General features: G+C 36.9%; 2 protein-coding genes across 4 annotated transcripts; both read left to right on the top strand.

Annotated features, from left to right (window-relative positions):
- Positions 1-758: 758 nt before the first annotated feature.
- Positions 759-17,083, top strand: LOC140792408 (uncharacterized). Of its 3 annotated transcripts, none has more exons than XM_073143402.1 (21): positions 759-1,265; positions 2,171-2,233; positions 2,971-3,317; positions 3,416-3,512; positions 3,586-3,663; positions 3,745-3,804; positions 3,883-3,987; positions 5,067-5,177; positions 6,862-6,903; positions 7,077-7,193; positions 7,272-7,456; positions 8,195-8,469; positions 8,611-8,732; positions 8,823-8,865; positions 8,958-9,049; positions 13,231-13,279; positions 14,882-14,952; positions 15,068-15,187; positions 15,940-16,028; positions 16,511-16,556; positions 16,752-17,083. In XM_073143402.1, exons 1-21 carry the CDS (start codon positions 1,023-1,025, stop codon positions 16,797-16,799), a joined length of 2,403 nt encoding a protein of 800 aa, XP_072999503.1. In that variant the 5' UTR covers positions 759-1,022; the 3' UTR covers positions 16,800-17,083. The 3 variants fall into 3 exon arrangements, with proteins under 3 accessions (XP_072999503.1, XP_072999505.1, XP_072999504.1); XM_073143404.1 differs by having other exon boundaries at positions 807-1,220; XM_073143403.1 differs by lacking the exon at positions 6,862-6,903 and having other exon boundaries at positions 873-1,265.
- A 604-nt stretch (positions 17,084-17,687) lies between these two features.
- On the top strand, positions 17,688-20,238 carry LOC140791760 (uncharacterized). The gene is made up of 5 exons (XM_073142404.1): positions 17,688-17,969; positions 18,143-18,753; positions 18,838-18,972; positions 19,177-19,268; positions 19,363-20,238. Exons 2-5 carry the CDS (start codon positions 18,148-18,150, stop codon positions 20,009-20,011), a joined length of 1,482 nt encoding a protein of 493 aa, XP_072998505.1. The 5' UTR covers positions 17,688-17,969; positions 18,143-18,147; the 3' UTR covers positions 20,012-20,238.
- The last annotated feature ends 670 nt before the right edge of the window (positions 20,239-20,908 follow it).

The following is a 20,908-nucleotide window of genomic DNA, read 5'->3' as shown; positions in this document are numbered from 1 at the left end:
ACGATTTCTTAATCGGAGATTCGAAATAAATTTTTTTTATTCGAATTCAAATATAAGTAAAAATTTGAATAGAATGCGAGTCAGCTATAATTTTTTAGATATAAATACGATCAGTTTACTCACATATTTTTTAAATTTTTTATAGTTTTTTATTTACTTATTTAAATAATAAATATTAATATTATTATTAATAATGTGTTCTATTTTATTTATAGGGATTAATTTTGTTAATATATAAACTCTCAATATTTTTTGTTAATTGCCTTCAAAAGAAATATCATAATTCGTTTAAAATTCGATTATATTAGTTTAAGTTTCGATCTATCCAAAAATTATTCAATTTATATTAAAATTTTATTTATATTTGATTAGTTATGATATAAATTTAAATTTTACGATACGTTGAATTTGTACTCGGATAAAAAATATAAATTGAATAATAATCCGATCCGTATATAATCCATTTTCACCGTTAGCTAAAATATAATACATCCAACGGCATGCAAAATGGACACCGGACCAATCGACTGCTGCCAAGTGTTGTGTTGGAGTGCATTCATGCAATCGGGCCTGCATGAGATCAGATCTCACACCAACACGTCAAATTTAACTCCTCCGTTTGGCAAACCTCACGTGTCTCCCACCTGAGAGTATCCTCGTTCTCCATCAGTGGCATTTCCGTGAATTCCTTAATTTCTCGTGGCGTTCTGCAAAGAGTAGACGAAAGTAAAATAGACGAAGAAAAATGAAAAGAAATCAAAGATCTCTTCCTCTCTTCCCCCCCCCCCCCCACTCTCTCTCTCTCTCTCGCATAAGAAGAGCACGGAAACGCCTTCAAGAATTCGAGCTGTGGATTAACTTCCCCACGAATCCGCTCCTTCTCCTTCTCGATTTCTAGGTTTTCCAGTTCCCCTGCCGATCTCTTCTTCGTCTTAGTCTCTCTCTCTCTCTCTCTCTCTCTCTCTCTCTCTTAGCTCGATCTTTTTGTCTCCCTCCTCGCCGAGTTTCTTGATCCGAGTCGCATGGGGGCCTACGATTCGAACCCTAGGAAGGAGCCGCCGCCCCCGCCGCCCTACGGACGCGGCGATTCGAGGCCGCCGTGGGTCCCACCAACGGATGTGGCGCCCGGCGGGGGCGTCGGCGGCCTCGGGGTTAGGAACCTGGCTGACCAGTTCTCGGGGATCGGCGTCAATGACTTCTCCAACGATAACCTGTTCCAGGTAATGAGGGCGGTGGAGGATGCCGAGAACACCATCAGGCAGCAGGTCGGGCTGCTTAATCCGATATCGCTAGTCTTTTTGCGATCTTTAGCTGTAGTTTGCTCAGAAATATGTTACCTTTGACACTTTCCTTAAGGACCAATTAATATATTTGGGGGTTCTACGGTTTTCTGAAGTAAATTGACGTTACCCTTGCTGGTTTGAGTGTTTTAGGCGAACCATTTGCATATATTAGCAGATCTAGGCGTAGTATCATGCTATTTGGAAGAAAATATGCTAATATTGACACTTGTGTAGTTCTAGCCGTTCCTTCTGAAAGGGTACTAAGGAAATTTGGATTATTTCAAGTTTCTCAGAAGTAAAATTGATGTCATTCTTGCTCGTTTGGGTGTTATAGTTGAACCACCTTTATGTATTAGCAACCCTACATTTTGCTTCTAGATATGCCATATTTGACACTTGTCCTCAGTCTTAATGTTTGTTTCTTAAGGATTAATAAAGGAAGTTGTTTATTTTAGAAATAAATTGACATTATTGTTTTTGTTTGGATGTTTTAGGTGACTCATCTGTCTATATTAGCAGTTGTGGCTTGACATATGGTCATACCTCTTCAGCATACATCTATTAGTATATTTTGGATTTTTTTTTCTTGCACGCTACTAGGTTGAAGAATTATACGGTGATGACAATATTGCAATCGTGTTAAACTTCTTTGTTCTTTTATGAATTCCTTTCCATGATGAAGGTATCCTATTCCTCTGCCAAATTTTGAACTTTAGATGTCCATTGAATGTTGCATACCTTTTGCACAGAAGTATCTATTGTAGAATTTACTTGAATTGTGATTCATATATTTTTTAAGCTAGTCAATTTTCCTCGACATTTGAAATGATCTATTTAGGTGATCATGCTATCAGAACTAATTCTGGTTTGGTGCAACTGATTTTTAGTTGGAGGAGAATAACCAACTGAAGGATGAGCTCTTGCAAAAAACACGAGAACTAGAAACATATGTAAGTTTTCATACACATTCTCGTGCACTTCAATATTATTCATGGTTACTGTTTGTAATATTTTCAATAACTTTCATCATTCGTAATCACAATTGTTATCTTCTTTTCTTATTCTATATCCTACTTTTGTTCTTGTTGATTAAATATTCCTACTAGATGCCTAATTGCCCATCAAATGCCTTAAGTTTGAGCTTTTGGAGAATTATGAGTCTGAAAAAGCTAAGTCATGCCTTGGATTTGGGAAAGTTGAGTATATTTTGTTGCTTCTTATGTAGAACGGTCACAGTTAGTACAATTTTATTATTTCTGGATTTTTGTCAATTAGTAAATGTTTGCTAGGCAAAAAAGAAACAGCTATCACAAAACTTAAAACACTCTGTATGCTTTTATAATTTATACTTTATCGTAAATTTGAAAATTGAGATGATGTAGTAATATACCATTGAAAGAGCATAGAAGTGAGTACTGTTTATTGCCTTTCCACGATATAGAAGCTGTGTTTTGGTTGTCAGCCATCTGTCAATATTGCTCACATTCTTGTCCAGGAAAAACAGAAGCAGCTATGAGTATACTGTATATAAACCTTGAAAACTTTGTATATGCTTTGTATGCCATCATAATCTTGAAGTATGATAATCTGGTAATCTATTTTCAGAAGACCTTATAAGTGGATACTAATTTTGTTACCTATCCGTGGCAACTTCATAGAGCTATGATGTTTCTTCCTTTATTGGCAGAAGCTAGAGGCTACATCTCTTCGACCTTCTGCTGAAGTCTTAAGGGACAGCCATAAAATAGAGCCCTACAAGTCCCATCTCTCGAACACTCCAGTTGGAAATGAATCAGATACAAACAGATGGCTTGATTATAATTCTTCAGTGAATCCTCAAAGTAGTCTAGTTCTTCATCAGATGAGAATATCTGAAAGTGACGAGCCTTCTTTACAGACTACGAATCAGCACTACACTGAAAGCAGGAAGATGGATGGAACTTTGAAAAAGTTACCCGGAGGACAAACTGGCTTTGACAATGGTGTCCCATCTCAGTTATCCACACCATCTACGAGATCACTTTCTCCGACCAGGTATCTTGACATGGCACATTTCACACCACATCTGCACTCCTGATTCAGATTTTTCTTGATGAAAATATGATAAAATGCAAGTTTATTTTATCTTATAGGAACATGAAGGAAGGAGATTACAATCCTAGGTTCAACTTATCTGCACAGGGACTGATGCCAGTTTCTGAAATTAACTCAAATGTCCTCTGGAAGCAGGTAAACTACATATGGTTGGATCACAGTCATCTATGCAATTTTTTTTCTTAATGAAGATTGTTTCCTTGTATAGGATCTTATTAGTAAGGTAAGAGAGCACGAAGAAGAAATTGCTCAATTAAGAAAGCATCTTTCTGACTACTCAATGAAGGTGAGAGAGCCATATGAAGAGTGTATATGCTCTTTCCACCTACTTTTTTTTGATTCAATGTATGGTTAATTTTTTTTGTAGGAAGCTCAAATACGTAACGAGAAATATGTTCTAGAAAAACGCATTGCTTATATGCGTATGGTAAGAAATCTTTGCTACTCCAACATTTCCATGTTACTTGACGGACAATATTCTGTTCTAAAACAAACTTGTACTCAGGCGTTTGATCAGCAACAGCAAGACTTGGTTGATGCTGCATCAAAAGCGTTATCCTACAGACAAGACATAATCGAGGAAAACATTCGTCTAACATATGCATTGCAAGTAATATTTCTTGCTCTTAATTAAGTTTTTCATGATCTATGGACTGCCAGTGAAAATACTATTATATACTAACTCTGGAAGTCCATTGAAACTTCGAAAGCTTAGTTTCTCTAATTATCATATGCTAGTGCATACTCCTATAATGTTGAAAGTTGGTAAAAGATGCATTTAGGTCCTATCAGTTTTATTAATATATATATGTCATAACTCACAAGTGGTTATCATATGGCTTTCTTATGCATTCATCCTTTATCATAAATCTGTTATTATTTATCCATGCTGCTCCTCTCCTAGGAAGGCTATCTTTTTTAATTTTCCTTGCCACACATATCATATGTTGCTTTTAGGTGTACTAACTGCTTAACATCTGGTTCATTTCAGTGACCCTATGCAGTGTACTTATTTCTTTCATATTTGTCCCTGAATCATACATCTTGGGATTTAACAAATATTAGCAGCAATTGGCATTCAATCATGCTTATTTACAGCCTACTAAAAATCTGAATACACCTTTTGTTCTGGGGTTTATATTTATTTTTATTTTTCTGTCAATGTGTATGTTGATGTGATGGGTGGATGTTGCTGATAGGGGGTTGATCATCTTCCCTCCTTTTGGAATGTAACAATGGAGTCTAAAGCATGTCATTAGGCATGATAGATCTAGCTCACCAGAAAGAAACCCAAATGTGACATCTTTGGTTGTTCGATTTATGACACTACACTGTTCTGTTTCTATCATTCGAACCCAATTAGAGCTAGTCAGGTGATCTTTTGTATTAAAATCTGATAATTAAGTCCATTATGCATTTGCTTGGTGAATTTCTTGGGTTGGCATCTTAAATGGTTTCTATTGACATAATATAGGCTTATTACACATCCATTTTGACCTGAGTTGTATTGTATACACTTTTTGCATTCTGGTAGACTATCTTTAGTCTTCATACTTTCCTTGGGTCATACATGTAGATATACCTGTCAGTAGTTAAAATCATTACTCTTACCATTTCAATCATGTTCATTCTGATATGTAGTTATTAAGGTACAAGGGAAGTTCTGAGTTTTTCTTCACTTCTCTACAGGCAGCACAGCAGGAGAGGTCTACATTTATATCTTCTTTGTTGCCTCTTCTTTCAGAATATGGTCTCCAACCTTCTGTACTTGATGCTCAATCCATTGTCAGTAATTTGAAGGTTCGTCAACTGATGCGTATGCAAATGATAGAAACTATTCTGACATTTCTTTTGGCCCCGTAAATGATAGCACATGATTCAATGTTATTCACATTGTATATGGTAACACTGAGCATTCATGTTCCTTTATAGTGTGTATAATTACATTTAAAAGGGATGCTATTTCCTGAGCTGATTAGAGTCTCTAGTTTCAAATGTATGCACATGCTACTTGGCAAGTTAACGGTTTATTTTCTAGTCTACACTTCTAATCAAAGATGAGGCTGATGCTATCTATACCGTCTTGGCTGGCCAATTGCATTTGTGGTGACTTAACTTCTACAATTGACTTGGTTCTCCTGAATCTTAAAAGTTATTACATCTTCCTTTTTTCCTTGAAACCTGTAAGAGAAAGGAGAGGAAGGGTGAGTTCTTTTCTTTCCTTTCTTGTGCATGTGCTGGTGTGCTTATGTGTGTTGTGCAAGTTGGTGGGGATGTTGGTGGTTCGATCTTAGGGTCTTAGGGAGCAGAAGCATTAGACATGACTGGCTTCAAGTTTCTAATTAATGCAGCTTTGGATAACCAGAAAAAGCCTCTCGATACATCGAGATTAGGCTGTCTAGAGTGTACATCTTACCTTGACACACCATGTCCTGTTTAACTGTGAACAAGATTTCAAGTTGCTGGTTTTGTGTAGAGGAAAGATATATGTGGCTAAGCTTTTATGGGTCATTTGGTTACACATGTTTCAAGATGCATCAGTTATAATGTTAAATGAGAAACTAATGTAAACAAAAGTATTATACCTATCCTTTTTTCTTTTCATTAAAGGTTGAGAGAATGCATATTGACAACCATTTAATTGAAGTGGATGTCAAGATGCTGCACGTGAGTCCATCTTAGCCTCTAGAAAAGATATTTTCTAGAATCCATAAGCTAACAACTAATTTTTATGTTACACTTTATATATGTAAATGCAGTTTTTCTAAATATATGAAGCCAAACGCCCCTTAGTGGTTTTTCCAGCTTTAACATGCATGGTGTGAAGTAGACAGCTCAGTGTTGGACAGTAGACTGTTTGTTTTACATGGACTTCTTATAGTCATTGATTATCTTATTTGTAAGTCATTCATCTGACCTTGAAGCTACTGATTGTCAAATTTGTTAAGTTCATTTGACCTTATACTAATCTCCTGATTATCAATTTTTTATGGGTTTTTGTACTTAACTATTTCCTGTTTTTTGCTTGAAAAAACGAGTTCTCTCTATGAAGCTTCCATAGTTTTCAACATCTCACTCAAACATATATGTCATGCGATAAAGATTGCTCAGTAGTCTAGCCAGTAGGCCTTTTTTTCGATGTTTATATTTTGATTGAAAGTGGTGTTTTCAAATAGTTCTCTAGTATTACATCAAAAAGGAATGAGCATCCGGTATTCTTGTTTAGAGGGTTCTGTTTGCTTTCTTCTTGTGTAAACCTTGGGAATTGGTGAAATTGTTTCAAAGAGTTGGATTTCACATAAACCTCGACTTCTGCTCAAGACAATACATGTGATCATTACTTTCTCTATGCCTTCGATGGCTTTCTTTAATGATAAGAAGTTCAAATATTTATATTTGAATCTGTGTTTTAGCTGTAGACCTGGAAGAAGCTTTTTGTCATTGTAATGTGGGTTCTTTTTTTTTTTTCACTTTCTTCTTCCAGGTTTTGTTTAAACATTTGCAGGAGAGGCTCATTATAATAGAGGTACCTTATATTGATCTTTTTGAGTTTGGAAGTCATGTGTGCTAGATTTTCTTCTTTTGGAACTGGAATGCGATAAGCCCCCGATAGTGGGCTTATTATGATAGCAGAGTTTACTGCTGATATTTTCTCACAGAACTTTGAAGTTGCCTTGTATGCAAACTTGGATGGTGCAGGAGAAATTAAAGGAGTCTCAGTACCAGATAGCTCCATGGCGTACGGAGTTAAATAATAATACAAGCTTTCCTTCACAGTCACCTTCTCATCCTCTCGGGACAGCACTGATGAACACAGTATGATCATAAATAACTTTTTTTTCCTTCTTTTGTTTGAAATTTATTCTCTCTCCTAATATTTTGTCTTTGTATCAGAATAAAAATAGCCTTGATATTGTGCCTACTCATGCACAATCTCCGATTTCTTCTCCTTCAAATGTTCAAACTAGAGCTGACTGGGATTTATTAGAGAACCAAAAGCAGCAAGCTGGTTCAGGTGTAGTTGCCACAAGGAATCTGGACCATGATACCATGGGAAAGAACTCTCCTTCAACAAGCAGGTAAGTGTTGTAGTTACATTACACTTGCAGAGACCTATGGTTATGTTGGCTTTTGAGTTACGTTCCTATCTGCTGCACTAATGACAGTCAAATTCATTACGCTATTATCTAAATTGCAATTAACGCACCTGGACATTATATGGTATGGAATATCAATCAAAGCATTGACTGGAACACAAATGGACCTTCTGAAGCAAGTAATTTTCCTGTGTTAGATCCTTTCTTTAAGGTCCATCATGATTTGGTAGTTTCCTGTTGCCACTGTGTTCCTTCTTTCTTTTTATCCAACCACCATTAATTATGATTAAATATGCCGTGCAGAACAGGCAAACATCCTTGGTGCGTCTATCTAATGAAAACTATACTGGTGTACTTTTAAGTTATGGCTTATGGCTATTTTTACAGCCTTGCATGCCCTATTCCTCAAGGAGGACATCTTCTCAAAGTAAAGATGAAGAGCATGTCTCATGCTTAAGACTAAGAAGCCTAACATAGTAGGTTTTAGCTAATGAGGCATAAGCCTGTGTATATCTTGATACTTTAATGATATGATTATGTTACTATATTAAGTGTGGTGACAAGTGCAGATTGACAAAGATCTTAGTTCATAAAAAGTTACTTCTTTTGAATTTTGACTTGTCTAAATTTTGAGATATACTTTAATGTTGAATTCTCTTGTATAATGTAGCAATTCACATTACCACTGTTTCACTAAATGAGGTTTGAATACCTTTCCAGGAGTCCTATTGCCCAACATACTTCAGCTCCAGTAATTCAAGATGATCCTCATGTACGGTTTGTAGATTCCAAGAGTCAAAATCCATCGTTTAAGGACTTGGTTAGAGGCGGTGAGCAGGAAGATTCTGAGGGAGCTGGAATTCCACAAGGAAGAGAGCCTTCTGCAAATTGGGGTTCTGGAACCTCACCTAATATGACATATGGACTTGATGATCCAAATTCCTATCCTTATCTTCCAACAGTTCAAGAGGAGCCTGGTTCTTCATTCTCTGAAGGTGTTGGATCATTTGATAGTTATATTCCTTGAAAATTTTCTTTGATGATTCACTCTTTTTTTTTTTTTTTTTCTGTTGAGGAAAGATGATTCACTCTTATGTTTATAATTTTTTTTGCCAATTATCCTGGAAACTTAACAGCTGCAGAGGATGATCCTTTGCCAGCTATAGAAGGGCTTCGAATTTCTGGTGAAGCTTTTCCAGGAAATGAACTTCAAGCAAGTGGATACTCAATCAATGGAACCACCAGTTGTAACTTTGAGGTATGTGTACATTTACTGTTTCCCTTTAAATTTTGAAGAACAATATATTTAATGCCATTTGTTTACAATTTTGTTTTATATAATATGTAGTGGGTACGATTCTTAGAAGATGGATCTGTGAACTATATAGAGGGTATGTAGTTTCTTCGAACTCTCCTTTGATGCAACTCACTTCTTATTGTTATCTTTCTGAAAGTTGGGAATCAACAACCTTTTCTGTGAAAGGTGCAAAGCAACCGGCATATCTAGTTACTGCTGATGATGTGGAATGTTACCTTGCTATTGAAATCCAGCCCCTTGATGACAAGAAACGAAAGGTATAATACTTTTGTAATTTTATTAGATACAAAGTTTCTCAGAGTACAGACATCACTGGGTGAAAGTTATCAAAGCAAGTCTGCTAAGCTCCTTTCCATTTAAAACATAATACTTGCACCTATACACATTGTACTGGCAAAAATGTATTAAAATAAATATAGTACTTTAGAAAAGAGCAAGTCTCTCATGTCCAACTAAACAACTTGACCTCTGGATTCTGAAACGAGTTGCAAGAGTTGAGAAAAATACCGAACTGTTGAAGGTAAAACCAAGGTTCCCAGTATCGGGATCGGGATCGGTATCGGCCGTCCAGAAAAACGATACGTATCGGCCGTATCGGCCGTTTGTATCGGATCGGACTATTTTTTAATTATATAAAATTCTAAATATTATTTAAAAATGCAGAAAAATTTAGAAAAAATGACAAAAAATAAGAAAACAAAAAATACTCACATATGAAGTCTAAAAACTTAAAAAATGTATTAACTTACTCAAAATTTAAAACTTTGTTGAATACCGAGCTGGTTCTCGTAAATTTCTATAGTCTTCATCATCATAATCACCATAAGTTTATAAATATTGATGTCTGGGACCTGATGCTCCAAAAAGTGATTTCATCATACTAGTCATATTGTATGGATCTTGTTGTGTGACTTGCGTTTGAGGAGGATAATAACCAGCATTTGGATCTTGTGCCTGAGAATACTGAGGATACTGAGGATAATAACTAGCATATAGATCTTGTGTTGGCTCCAAACAATAAATACTCGATATACCATAATCATAGGAACCAAAATGCATCTCATGACGACGTCGCTGATATGTATATATATCCTCAGTTTCTCTGTCTTCACTCCTTATGCCTTCTTGACTTTCCTCAACAAATGTAGATGGAACGATCTCACCACCATATGTATCATTAAGACTATGACTAGTACTAGTAGGTATACTATCTCTCGCTGCTGAATGACTCGTACCAGCCTCTGCCCTCGTCGTGGTCTCTCCCAATATTTCATCTAACCATGGGTTATCTCTGTCATCTAATAATCTGTCCTCTATTTCTCTGATCCATGGAGTCAAGGGGTCTTCTTCATCAAAAACATGATTTAAATCAATCAGTTGTTCATTTTCTGCCATTCTTCTTAAATTTCTCTCCCTCAATCTCATATTATAATGACAAAAAACTAACTTCTCCAATCTTTCCATTGTCAATCGGTTGCGTGTTTTTGTGTGAATTAAGGAAAAAGTAGTCCAATTTTTTTCACACTGTGATGAAGACACAGTTTGACTTAAAATTTTCTTTGCTATTGGCGTCAAATTTGGTGCTTCCTCCCATCCATAAATAGACCACAATTTAGCTGGAGTGTTATGAGATATAGTTGCAGCAACTTTAGCAGTACTGAATTGCCCAGCTCTCAATCTATATCTCTTCATCTAAAATCAGAAATATATTATTAGCTTATTGATTATATTGAAAGTTAAAACTTGAAACAAATAATAATAAAATTATTTAATTGAATCATAACTCACTTTTTTATCGCACAGGATTTGTTTATGAATATCGGGCTCAAGCTTGCTGATTACCTTTCTAACCCCCAACAAGACTTCACTATCATTATTGACATTTTTAGAGAATTGAAATCTTGGATTAAGAAAATACCCTGTAGAAATTTAAAATTTGTAAATTGTAAGCATTCAAATTTTTAAATATTCATAAATAAAAGTAAATTAAAACTTAAAACTTAAAAGCATGCTTACCAGCAGCGTGTATATCTCTATGTAGTTGTTTGTTCTATCTAGAATCAATCATCTTCTACCACTTCCTATAACTTTGGCCCACATTTTTTTATTATTGATTCTTTAGCTATGTCCATTGCCTCATATAAGAAACCCATCTCGACTTGTCATCACTCAAGTCTACAAGTCTTAATACTTTGACAAAGAGGCTCAAATACTTGCGGTGGCAATTGTAATATTATCCCAAAATGTATTTTCAAGAGCCATATTTTTCAAAGTTTCACCTAAAGATTTATCTTTAGGTTTCATATTCTTAATTTTCATAGACCACTCCTGTGATGTAAACATCCGCATAATATCATCCTTGTAGCGCATGATGCTCTCCAAGGCTAAAAAGTGAGTGGCAAATCTAGTGACGCCTGGGTCGATGATCTCCCTACCACCGACCATCCGCCCGAGTAAATTAAGAACCCAACCATGGTTATATATAAAATTTGTTAACCTCTGACCTTCATATATGACCATATCAATTTCAGGCTCTTTTGCAATATCCTCTAACATCAGATCAATACAATGTGCAGCACATGGCGTCCAATATAAATGAGGTCTTTTAATCATCAAGTAAATTTCCAAAGAGCTTTATAATTTGCCCCATTATCGGTAACCACTGACTACTCTTTTTCACCGATTTCTTGTACCACCTCATCCATCAACCGACAAATATAATCCGCATTTTTGAAATGAGCAAGAGCATCCACAGACTTTCAAAAATATTATCCCCATGCCGAGTACACTAAGAAATTAATTATATTTCTTCGTTTTGTGTACTCCACCCATCACACATCGTTGTACAACCAAATTCATCCCAATACCGTTTAAATGTCTCAATATAAGTATGAAGTTTATCTACCTCTGAGTCAAGATATTTAGTAGCAATATCATTTGAACTAGGAGGGGGAACACCAGGCCTTACTGATTGTATAGCATCCACCATAGTGTGATAGTAAGGGCTATCAGCTACATTGAAAGGAATATAGTTGTAGAAGAAAAATTTAGAGATAGCTCTACCAATGTGTTTCTTTGCATTTTTAATTCCTTTGAGAGCTGTCTTGATTGAAGTCTGTGTACGACCCCCTTTTTTTTTTGAAGATATATATCCATTGGTCCAATATTTTCAGACTCTGCTGTAACACCAGGAGTCCTATGGGTAGAACTGCTGCCCCCATATTCTCTCTCTCATATATTAACTGATCTAGATCTCTGAAAGTTACCACCAGTGCTTTTTCTCATCTCTTCCTCTTCTCTATGCATATTTCTGCTCTCTTTCATTGCCCTCCTCATCTGTCTGCCCTCCTCATCCTCCTCACTTTGCTCACTGCTATCATCATCAATGTGTACATGATTATGCATCAATTCTTCACGAATCATTGACTCTCTTTGTTGTGCAGATTGTTTATCCTTCTTTTTGCCAATTAAATGAGCCAACATCTGCTTTCTAACTTCCAAAGACACTTGAGTACAAGCTGCTACATTTCCTTGTCTTCCAGCTAAATGTTCTTTCAAACGGCTGACACCACCACTCATTTCCTTTCCACACCAGTTGCATTTAACGCGTTTTTTATCTTGCCCAATAGTGCTGCAATGTTGCCACCCAATGTTGGTATCATATGACTTCTCTTTTGGAGCCATTGATATTTTAGCTCTGCAACTAAAAACATAAATAAAAATTAAAATAAAATATAGTCTCTACTCTCTATCAGCGGCGAAAGAGCAGAAGAGAGAGAGTCTCTACTGCAGCGAGCCAAGCGGCAGAGAAGTCTCTCTTTGCAGCTCACGGCGGCGAGAGAAGTCTCTACCGCAGCTCACGGCGGCTGCGGCGGCGGCAGCAGCAAGACTGCGAGTGCGGTGCAGCTGCACAATGGAAAAAAAAAAAAAAAAAAAAACTGAAAAAAAAACTTACCGAAGGTCGCCGGAGATTGAGGTCGTCGGATAACGTCGCCGGAGGTCGAGATCACCGGAGAGATGGAAATCTACTCACTATTTAGTCACCGGTGAGAAAGAGAGTAAGAGATCCGTGAGAAAGAGAGAAAGAAAGAAAAGAGAGAGAGGAAAGAGAGGAAAAGAGAGAAAGAGAGAGAGAGAAAAGGGAGAGAGGCAGGTGGGGGGGTAAAAACCATAAAACAACTAAATTTAGCATGAATTGGAAAGAAGCAGCATGGATTTTCAAAAGAAAATGTTTCTGCAAAAGGCTTCTTTTGAATATTATAATTATGAGCATTCTGGTATGTAAAATCAAGCTAATGTATGAGAAGGTTATGATACTGAATTAACAAGGGAAGGTACTGGAGGAGCACTGTACCATTAAGGCACATGGTTGGCTGAAAATTGATTCTAATCCTTTTTATACTGACTTTATTTAAATTTCTTTTGTTTCTCACTGTAGGGCGAACTTGTAAGGGTATATGCTAATGAGCAAAGAAAGATTACTTGTGGTAAGTTGAATGATTCCATATGAACTGAACATTTCTATGTTTAGTTTACCGATTTTGTTCCTTGGTGATATAATTGCATTTGAGTTTCTGTAAACCATTTTGTAGCCCTCATGTAACAGCTCTTTGTTGACTTATAATTGAGCCTAACTTCAGGTGACTAGTAAATGTAGGCATGAATGCATACCTTTTCTTTTGATCTGATTAGTAGTTAGCCTAGCAAACTCCAATTTGAGTTAGTCTAGGTATAGTCGATATGGAAAGGAAGTAGATGTTAGGACTTAGGACAGCCTTTTGATCAGAAATTGGCAATGATTTGATTTAGTGATGAATCCTCTTCTCATTCCCAATTAAGATTTCTATTGATTTCCAAATTGAGCAATAGTTCTTACCAATTTGAATTTCGAGTTGTTTCCTAATCAAATACCTTGATGGTCTTCCTCATGGGTTTTGGGCCTTTGGAGGTCTCTAATTCCTAGGACACAGTATTAACTAATACCTACCTATATACCAAGAGACGAACCTTTGAAAGATAATACAGTAGCAATAAAGGCTTAGTAAGTGTTATCGGCAGTTTGGCACGACCTGCAGCTAAATTTTACAGGGACAATCTTCCTTGTACTAAGGCCCCATGAGATAATTGATGGAAAATTTGCACCATTTGGTGTGAGCACTCAATGTAAAATCAAGAGGATTCAAGAGTCATCTTACTATCCTCTCTGATCAATCAAGATTTGTAATCCTAGATATATGTGCTCTCACTTTCTTGTTGGCTTTGATGTAAATGTTAACTTTGATGCCTTTTATTTCAATAGACCACAAATGAACTTCATGACTGTTCTGTATCTCAAACACAGATTTGCTTTATTTTATCTCTATTGTGTATTTAGGCTTTGATTGCCCTAACTATGTCGTACTGTTTTAAATTTATACTTATAGTTGCTCTGAAGATGAGTTTTGGGCTTCTTATGAAAGTTGCAGTGGCTGATACTATGAAAGTGCAATTTAGGATTATTTTCCAATAAGAAAGTTAAACTGTTAAGAAAATGAGTGTAGCTGAGATGAGAACATTATTTGTGTCACTGCAAAATTGGATCAGGAAATGGTAGTCTACTTGACAAGTTGAAGCAACACTAGCTGAGTGTTAACTAAGTTGAATTTGATCAAGATAATTTTAATATTCAAACTAAGAGAATGTAGGAGCAACTCGGAGTCGGAGGTGAATGTTACCACAAGCAGGACAGGAAAACTGAGGACTTTGGTTAGAAGAAGCAAGAGAAGATTACTGCTGCCTAAAAAGTTAAAAGACGAAACAATTCATGTAACCAAGTAGCCAACCACATATTTGGGACATAATGATTTAAGGTTGTACTCTCCTTACTGAAGTAGTTGATTGTTTTTTTAATTTCTTCATGTCTCTTTCGTGATATTCTCTTATTTTAATTTATTTCATATCATTTTACCCTACTGTTTGTTGTTAATTACTTACTATCCCAGTTTTGCGGAAAGATTTTGACAAATTATTCTAATTTCTCTGAACCTGAATCCTCTCTTTGTTGCTCTGTTGAGCTTCTGCAGTATGACATCCTATCTATTTTTATGCAGACCCTGAAATGCAAGACCAAATAAAGAGAACTCTTTCAGTTGGACATGTATCTTATGAAGTTATGTTATCAGTATGTTTTCATCTATCTTATTTCATGCCTTTTCATTTTTCACTGTAAATCTATTGTTTTTTAAGCATTGTTTATTCTTGTCTAGTGACTAAATGTTGAGCTGCTCTGGTTGTAGGTTAGATATATAGGTATATGGGAGCCCGCTGTTTTGGCAATCAAGCGTGAAGGTTACAGCATCAAGTGCTATGGGCAACTTGGTGTTGTTGTTACAGAGAAGTTTCAACAAGCTACTACTGTATGATTCTTATCTCATCAGCAGGCGTATGAGAACTATCATATGCCCGTTCCTATAGTTAGTTAATTTGTCAAGAACCATCTTTTCTAACCATCTTTTCTATTCATCTTTGTTTGGGATAATAATGTTCATTATATATATATTGTGATGGCTTTCAGCAGCTGGCAATGTAATATCATGTCCATACGTATAATATATGTCAATAAATCAATCATCTCACAATAATTGCAGAGCAAAAATCATGGTTTGCAAAGATTTCATGAAATAATTGACAGATTTTTAAGTCAAAACAAAATAGCATGATCAATTGTGCACCCATGAGAAATAAACAGTAAAAACAGTTACATCCTTAAATATCTAGAGGTTAATAAAGCATCCCAGTAGATATTAATTACTTTTGTTGGAACTATGCTGCTACTTTTTTCACTTATACAGAGCAAGCTGTTCTTCAAAACAGCCAGGTGAACACTTGATTTTGGTTGAGGAAGAGAACTAGTGGTAGTGACTGTAAGCATGTCATATGATTAATAGGTTTAAAATAAAGCGGTTCTAGGCATGATGCTTGCGCATGATTTAAGACTTTGATTTTAGTCATGTGGAACTATAATCATCTTATCTTATGTTGCTACGGAATGCTTCAATACTTACTGGATCCTCTTTTATTTGGTTCTTAGAGGTCAACATGTTTGCAATTTTCTAACACGTGTTACTTACCAATTACAACAGTTTGCTAATGATGCATACTTCTTCAGATTAAAATTCCGTTTGGAAATCCCACTGAGTTCTCAATTCAGTCTGCTGACGGTGTTGATCATATCTTAAAGACATCAGAGGATGGCCTGTAAGTTTTAAGTTTGCCTGAGGCTTGCTTCTCTATTTCTAATGGAATACAAATGCCTTAGAATCCAGGAGAAATCAAGTATGCTGCTACATATTTCTGCTAATTTGGCAAAAGTGACATTTTAAAATTTTTTGCAGACATACTTTTTGTGCAACACTTGGTCTTTGTTTTAGCAATCTCAAATTATATTTGTGCAACTTTATGGGTTTAGTACTCAGGGTGGGTTTTGGCCATCTTTAGCAGTACTTCTTGGGATTTAGACTTTAGTGTTGGTGTCAGCAGAAGAATGGGCTGTAAAACATTAAATCACTGCTTATTCTCTTTCTAGATGCTTCATATGTCAGATATGAGTTAGAGAAATGTAATACTTCTGACTCAGTACGTGTATTGTATATTTTCCCTAAGCTAGCTTTATCTGCATGGTTAATATTCAGTGTAAGAATGTAAGTGTTACTAATGTAGCTCCTTTTCTTGTGTTGCAGCTTACGGGATACCATTGTGCTTACACTGAGATTGTTTAAAATGATGGTATGAACTTGTTATCCTTGTTATCTTGGTGCACTTCAAAGTAGCAACTGTAACATGCCACACCCACCCACCCCTTTGTTGTGCAACTTTGCTGGAAATTTCTTCTCTTTATTGGTTACTTGTTCATCTCTCTTTTATTCATTTACGATCAAAGAAAGATGTCTCACTGTATTTTGCTACAATATCCTTTTATAGGCTGTGGAGAAGAGGAAAGGGAGGAGAAAGGGTCTGTTCTTCAAATAGATGTTGCCACAAAATTTACTTCTTGGATTTGTATTTATTTGTTAGCTTTTACACATAGTGATATCCTGCAAGAAGGTTTCATTGGTTGTACTCCATGCGCTTTAACGATCGTCACCATCGATTGTATTTTATCAGCTGTAATGATCATTGCGAAAAAGCCTTTTTTGTTTTCTCAACTAAATTTGTATTTATCTTTTTTCTTGAGTCTCCATCATTACTGGAGATTTGAGTAGTACAATATACCATTGTAAACATTTCTAATATATGCTTCAGGAAATTCACTATCTTGTATGTGAATTATTGGGTCCAGTTGCAGAAATACATTGTTGGATCCAAATTAGCTTTGGTGCCAAAATTATGCCCGAAGCTGTTCTCTCTTGCAAATATAGTCGAAAATTAGCAGGGGTGGTTATTATTATTTTTGGCTATGAAGCAATATACTGAAATTTTTCCTAACAATTGCAAGGTAGTTGAAGATGATAAAATTTTAGAGAGTTTATGAATTATTCAGTGATACATATGTAATTATCATTATTAGAGAGCAGATGGATGCCATCAATTTCATGTTCGGTGGAATCATCAATTAGTCCTGTGAGAAATAGGGATGTCAAATATTTCGATGGGGGCAAAAATAGTAGCTAAATTGCTCGACGATTCATTTCTAGTGTTTGTATTTAAAGAAAAGTTTCATATTTGTATCTCAAAAATCATATTTAAATTTCAACATTTTAATTTTTATAAGAAGATAAATCGCTAAAAAGTTTAGCATTATTAGTTGTATGTGGCTCTTTTCGGTCTATACGCAAAGAACACTACTACAAGGGCATTTCCGTCATTTATTCCCGGTTCAAACGAATAAAAAAAAGTGGGGGGAGAAAAAATTCGACCGTTGCCGAACGTTCCAAATACTCGGAGAACTTTTCTTTACCGTTGGAGCGGGCCCAATATAGGAAGCTCTGTCTTCTCTCGTCTCCTCGAGCACTTAACCTACTACCACTCCGCCCAGAGAGAGCAATTCTTGAGAAATCCAGCCGAATTGGGTTTTACCTCCAGTTCCTTCAAATGGGTCCTTCCCAGATTCAGAGACGTATCTGAATTAAAGGCGGCTCCTTGAGGCTTCTCCGTTGATCTTTTGAGTTTGGGTCCTCTCCATTGATTCAAGAACTCCAGGTATTGTGTTATGTCACGGCTATCTAAGAATCACGGCATCTTTCCATGCTATTCTTGTTGATTCTTAAGATGGGTTTTATAAATTGCTGGATTTTCTTAATCTAATGGGCGATTTTAGTCGACTAGGCAATTATTCGATGGTATTCTTGATGGGTAGCTTCTTCTTTTTGCAGAGACAATGGCGGCATTGGCGCCGGGCATTCTATTGAAGCTTCTCAATGGCATGAATTCTGGCGCCGCGAAGCCGGTTGGCGAGCACCGCACCGCTCTTTTACAAGTTACAGACATCGTCCCTGCCGACCTCGACGACAAGGACCTCTTCCCCAAGCATGGCTTCTACATCAAAGTCTCCGATTCCTCCCACTCCATCTACGTCTCCCTCCCATTTGACCAAGATGACCTCGTCCTCAGCAACAAAATCCATCTCGGTCAATTCATAAACGTCGAAAAATTGGCACCGGCGTCGCCAGTTCCCATCCTTGTTGGTGCGAAGCCGCTCCCGGGAAGACACCCATTAGTCGGCACCCCGGAACCGCTAAGCCGGAATAAATCGATGACCAGTTCTGGCAATGGAAGTCATAGAAGAGGGTCTTGGGGATCCGAGCATAAACCTGTTTGTGGTAATGCCTCACCGAAGGTTGTGAAGCCTGTTATGTTGGATTTTGATGAGAAGACGCCAGTTAAGGCGTCTTCCTTGAGAAAAAGCTGCGCCGCTCTGAAGTTCTCAAGGAGCAAGAGCTTGTCAGAGCGTGACCCAAAGATACCGAAGAGCCCTTATCCAACTGTAGGTAGATTAAGCAAGCACTTTTTTTTTTGGTGAGCTGGATATATGTTTGTGATGGTGTTTGATTGTTTTCTTTTGTTGTAGGAGAAGAGTTCAGTTACTTCTATACCCAGATTGAGGAGTGCTGCAAGAATTGGAGAATCTTCTCCAACAACCGAATCCAAGCAGAGCTCCAGTGATCGGATGGCATTGCCCGGGAGGCTCAGTATGCTTGGGAAAGTATGTAGTCCTCTCTTCTTCCTTCTAATTCCTTCTAACAATTACTACTATAGACATTGTTAGATAACCAATGAACCCAAAAGCTTCAGCCGTTTCGGTAATGCGACAACAATGTGTATCATGTCAGAATCGGCCTACAATGTATATTATGTGTCAATAGATGCTACTATCACTCGCAATAATCAGTTGCTTGAAATATTTCAGGAGGCTATACAACAAAGGGAAGCAGCTCAGAAGGTAGCACTTCAAGCTCTGCGCGACGCATCAGCCTCCGAATCCATCGTTAGAGTTCTCAAGTATGATCTCCAAACATCCTTGCTGTGCTCCTCTGTGGCTTTACTGATTTTGGTAGTTGATCAAAAGCTTGATCTGTTTGTTGCTTTGTTGCAGGATGTTCTCAGATTTAAGCAAAGCTGCAAGGCCAGATGCTCCTGCTGCTTGCTTTGATCAGTTCCTAACCTTCCACCAGGAGACGGTACAGGCGGTGATCGACATGGAGACAATCCATGCAGCTACTTCAATCGCTGCGACGGCTGAAGAGCCGACAGATGATCCATCTATCCTGCAAGAGATAGTTCATAACACAATTAACCATCAAGGAAAATCATGTGTGAGCTCATCCAAGAGAAGAGCCTTATCAGTGTCCAAATCAGTGTCCTTTGCCCCCGATACAAATGAGTTAAAAGTGGAGGTCAGTAAGCATAGGAATTCAAATGCTACCTCCAAGGCTTCTTCTTTGGACGATGAGAACAGAGTTCCAACATCGCACTTAGGTGGATCAATAAAGTTGGCAAAGCAGATACAGACTGAAGCTGGGCATTGGTTCATGGAATTCTTGGAGTTGGCATTGGAGTCAGGTGTGAAGAAGGCGAAAGGATCGACAGGGGATGGTCGGAAGTCGGGCTGCTGCCCACAGTCGCTGATACTAAGAGTTATCAACTGGTTAGAGATGGAGCAAAGTGATAGCAGCAAGAGGCCAGTTCATCCAAGAGCTGCACAAATAGCAAGAAAGCTCAGGATAAAAGCCAAGAACCCCTGATTTCACATTGATTGATAAAGGAGAGCTAGATATATTACTCTAGGTTTGGATTACTATTGTCATCCAGTTAATGTAGTTGTTGATTATACATTCTTTTCAAGGATTGTTGTAAAATCTTCATCCTATAACTATCCAAAAACTTGTTAGTGTCATAAGGAAGAAATCAGCAAGAAGAGTGAAAAAAGCATAAAAATAAATTGTCCAGATTGTTTTCATGACTCCGAATCCTTTTTCGTACACTCAGACGTGCCCCGGGTCAAATTTTGCCAAGAGAAATGGAGAACAGGAATAAGTGCATGGTGGAGAGATTATGCAGATCTAATTAGGTAACATATTTTCTTCCCCCCCTCCCTCCATGGAGTTTAGGTACTAATCCTTTAATCATAATAGTAGAGTTTTGATATTTTAAGTTTTCTTGGTCAGAGTCTAAGTAACAATTATACCAAGCACTATTAACATTTAACTCTTTTCAGAATCAGTCATTTAGTGACATATTCATTAGACTGTGGAACATTTGAATCCCATGTTCTCTCTTTCAATAATATATGAGGCTTGGCCTACTTTTCTCAACAACAAGAACATTGCTGAGTACCAGTGGTAGATGGTACTAGGTAGTCTACTTGTGAGACTGATGCTTGTTGATCTCACAGTTCTTAAGCCACACAAAATTTTGTGCACCATTTCTGAGACGGTCTAATATCATATGGAGGTAATAAAGCTTTGAGTGGCTTATATATTCTGTTTCAAAATATAAAGGCTAGGATAATTTTTCAGAGAGCCATTTGAGTTGGAGAAAAACAACTTTGGAAAAAATGTACATAAACCTTCTATTGTACTAATAGCTCGAAAATATTTTACTTCCCTTGTAACTTCTTTTATATGGGTAAGAATTTCTGA

This window comes from Typha latifolia, chromosome 7 (assembly GCF_019914945.1).
Source record: "Typha latifolia isolate L0001 chromosome 7, TyphaL0001v2, whole genome shotgun sequence".
In the NCBI taxonomy this organism is placed as follows: Eukaryota; Viridiplantae; Streptophyta; class Magnoliopsida; order Poales; family Typhaceae; genus Typha; species Typha latifolia.
This window is presented reverse-complemented; position numbering and strand designations above follow the sequence as displayed.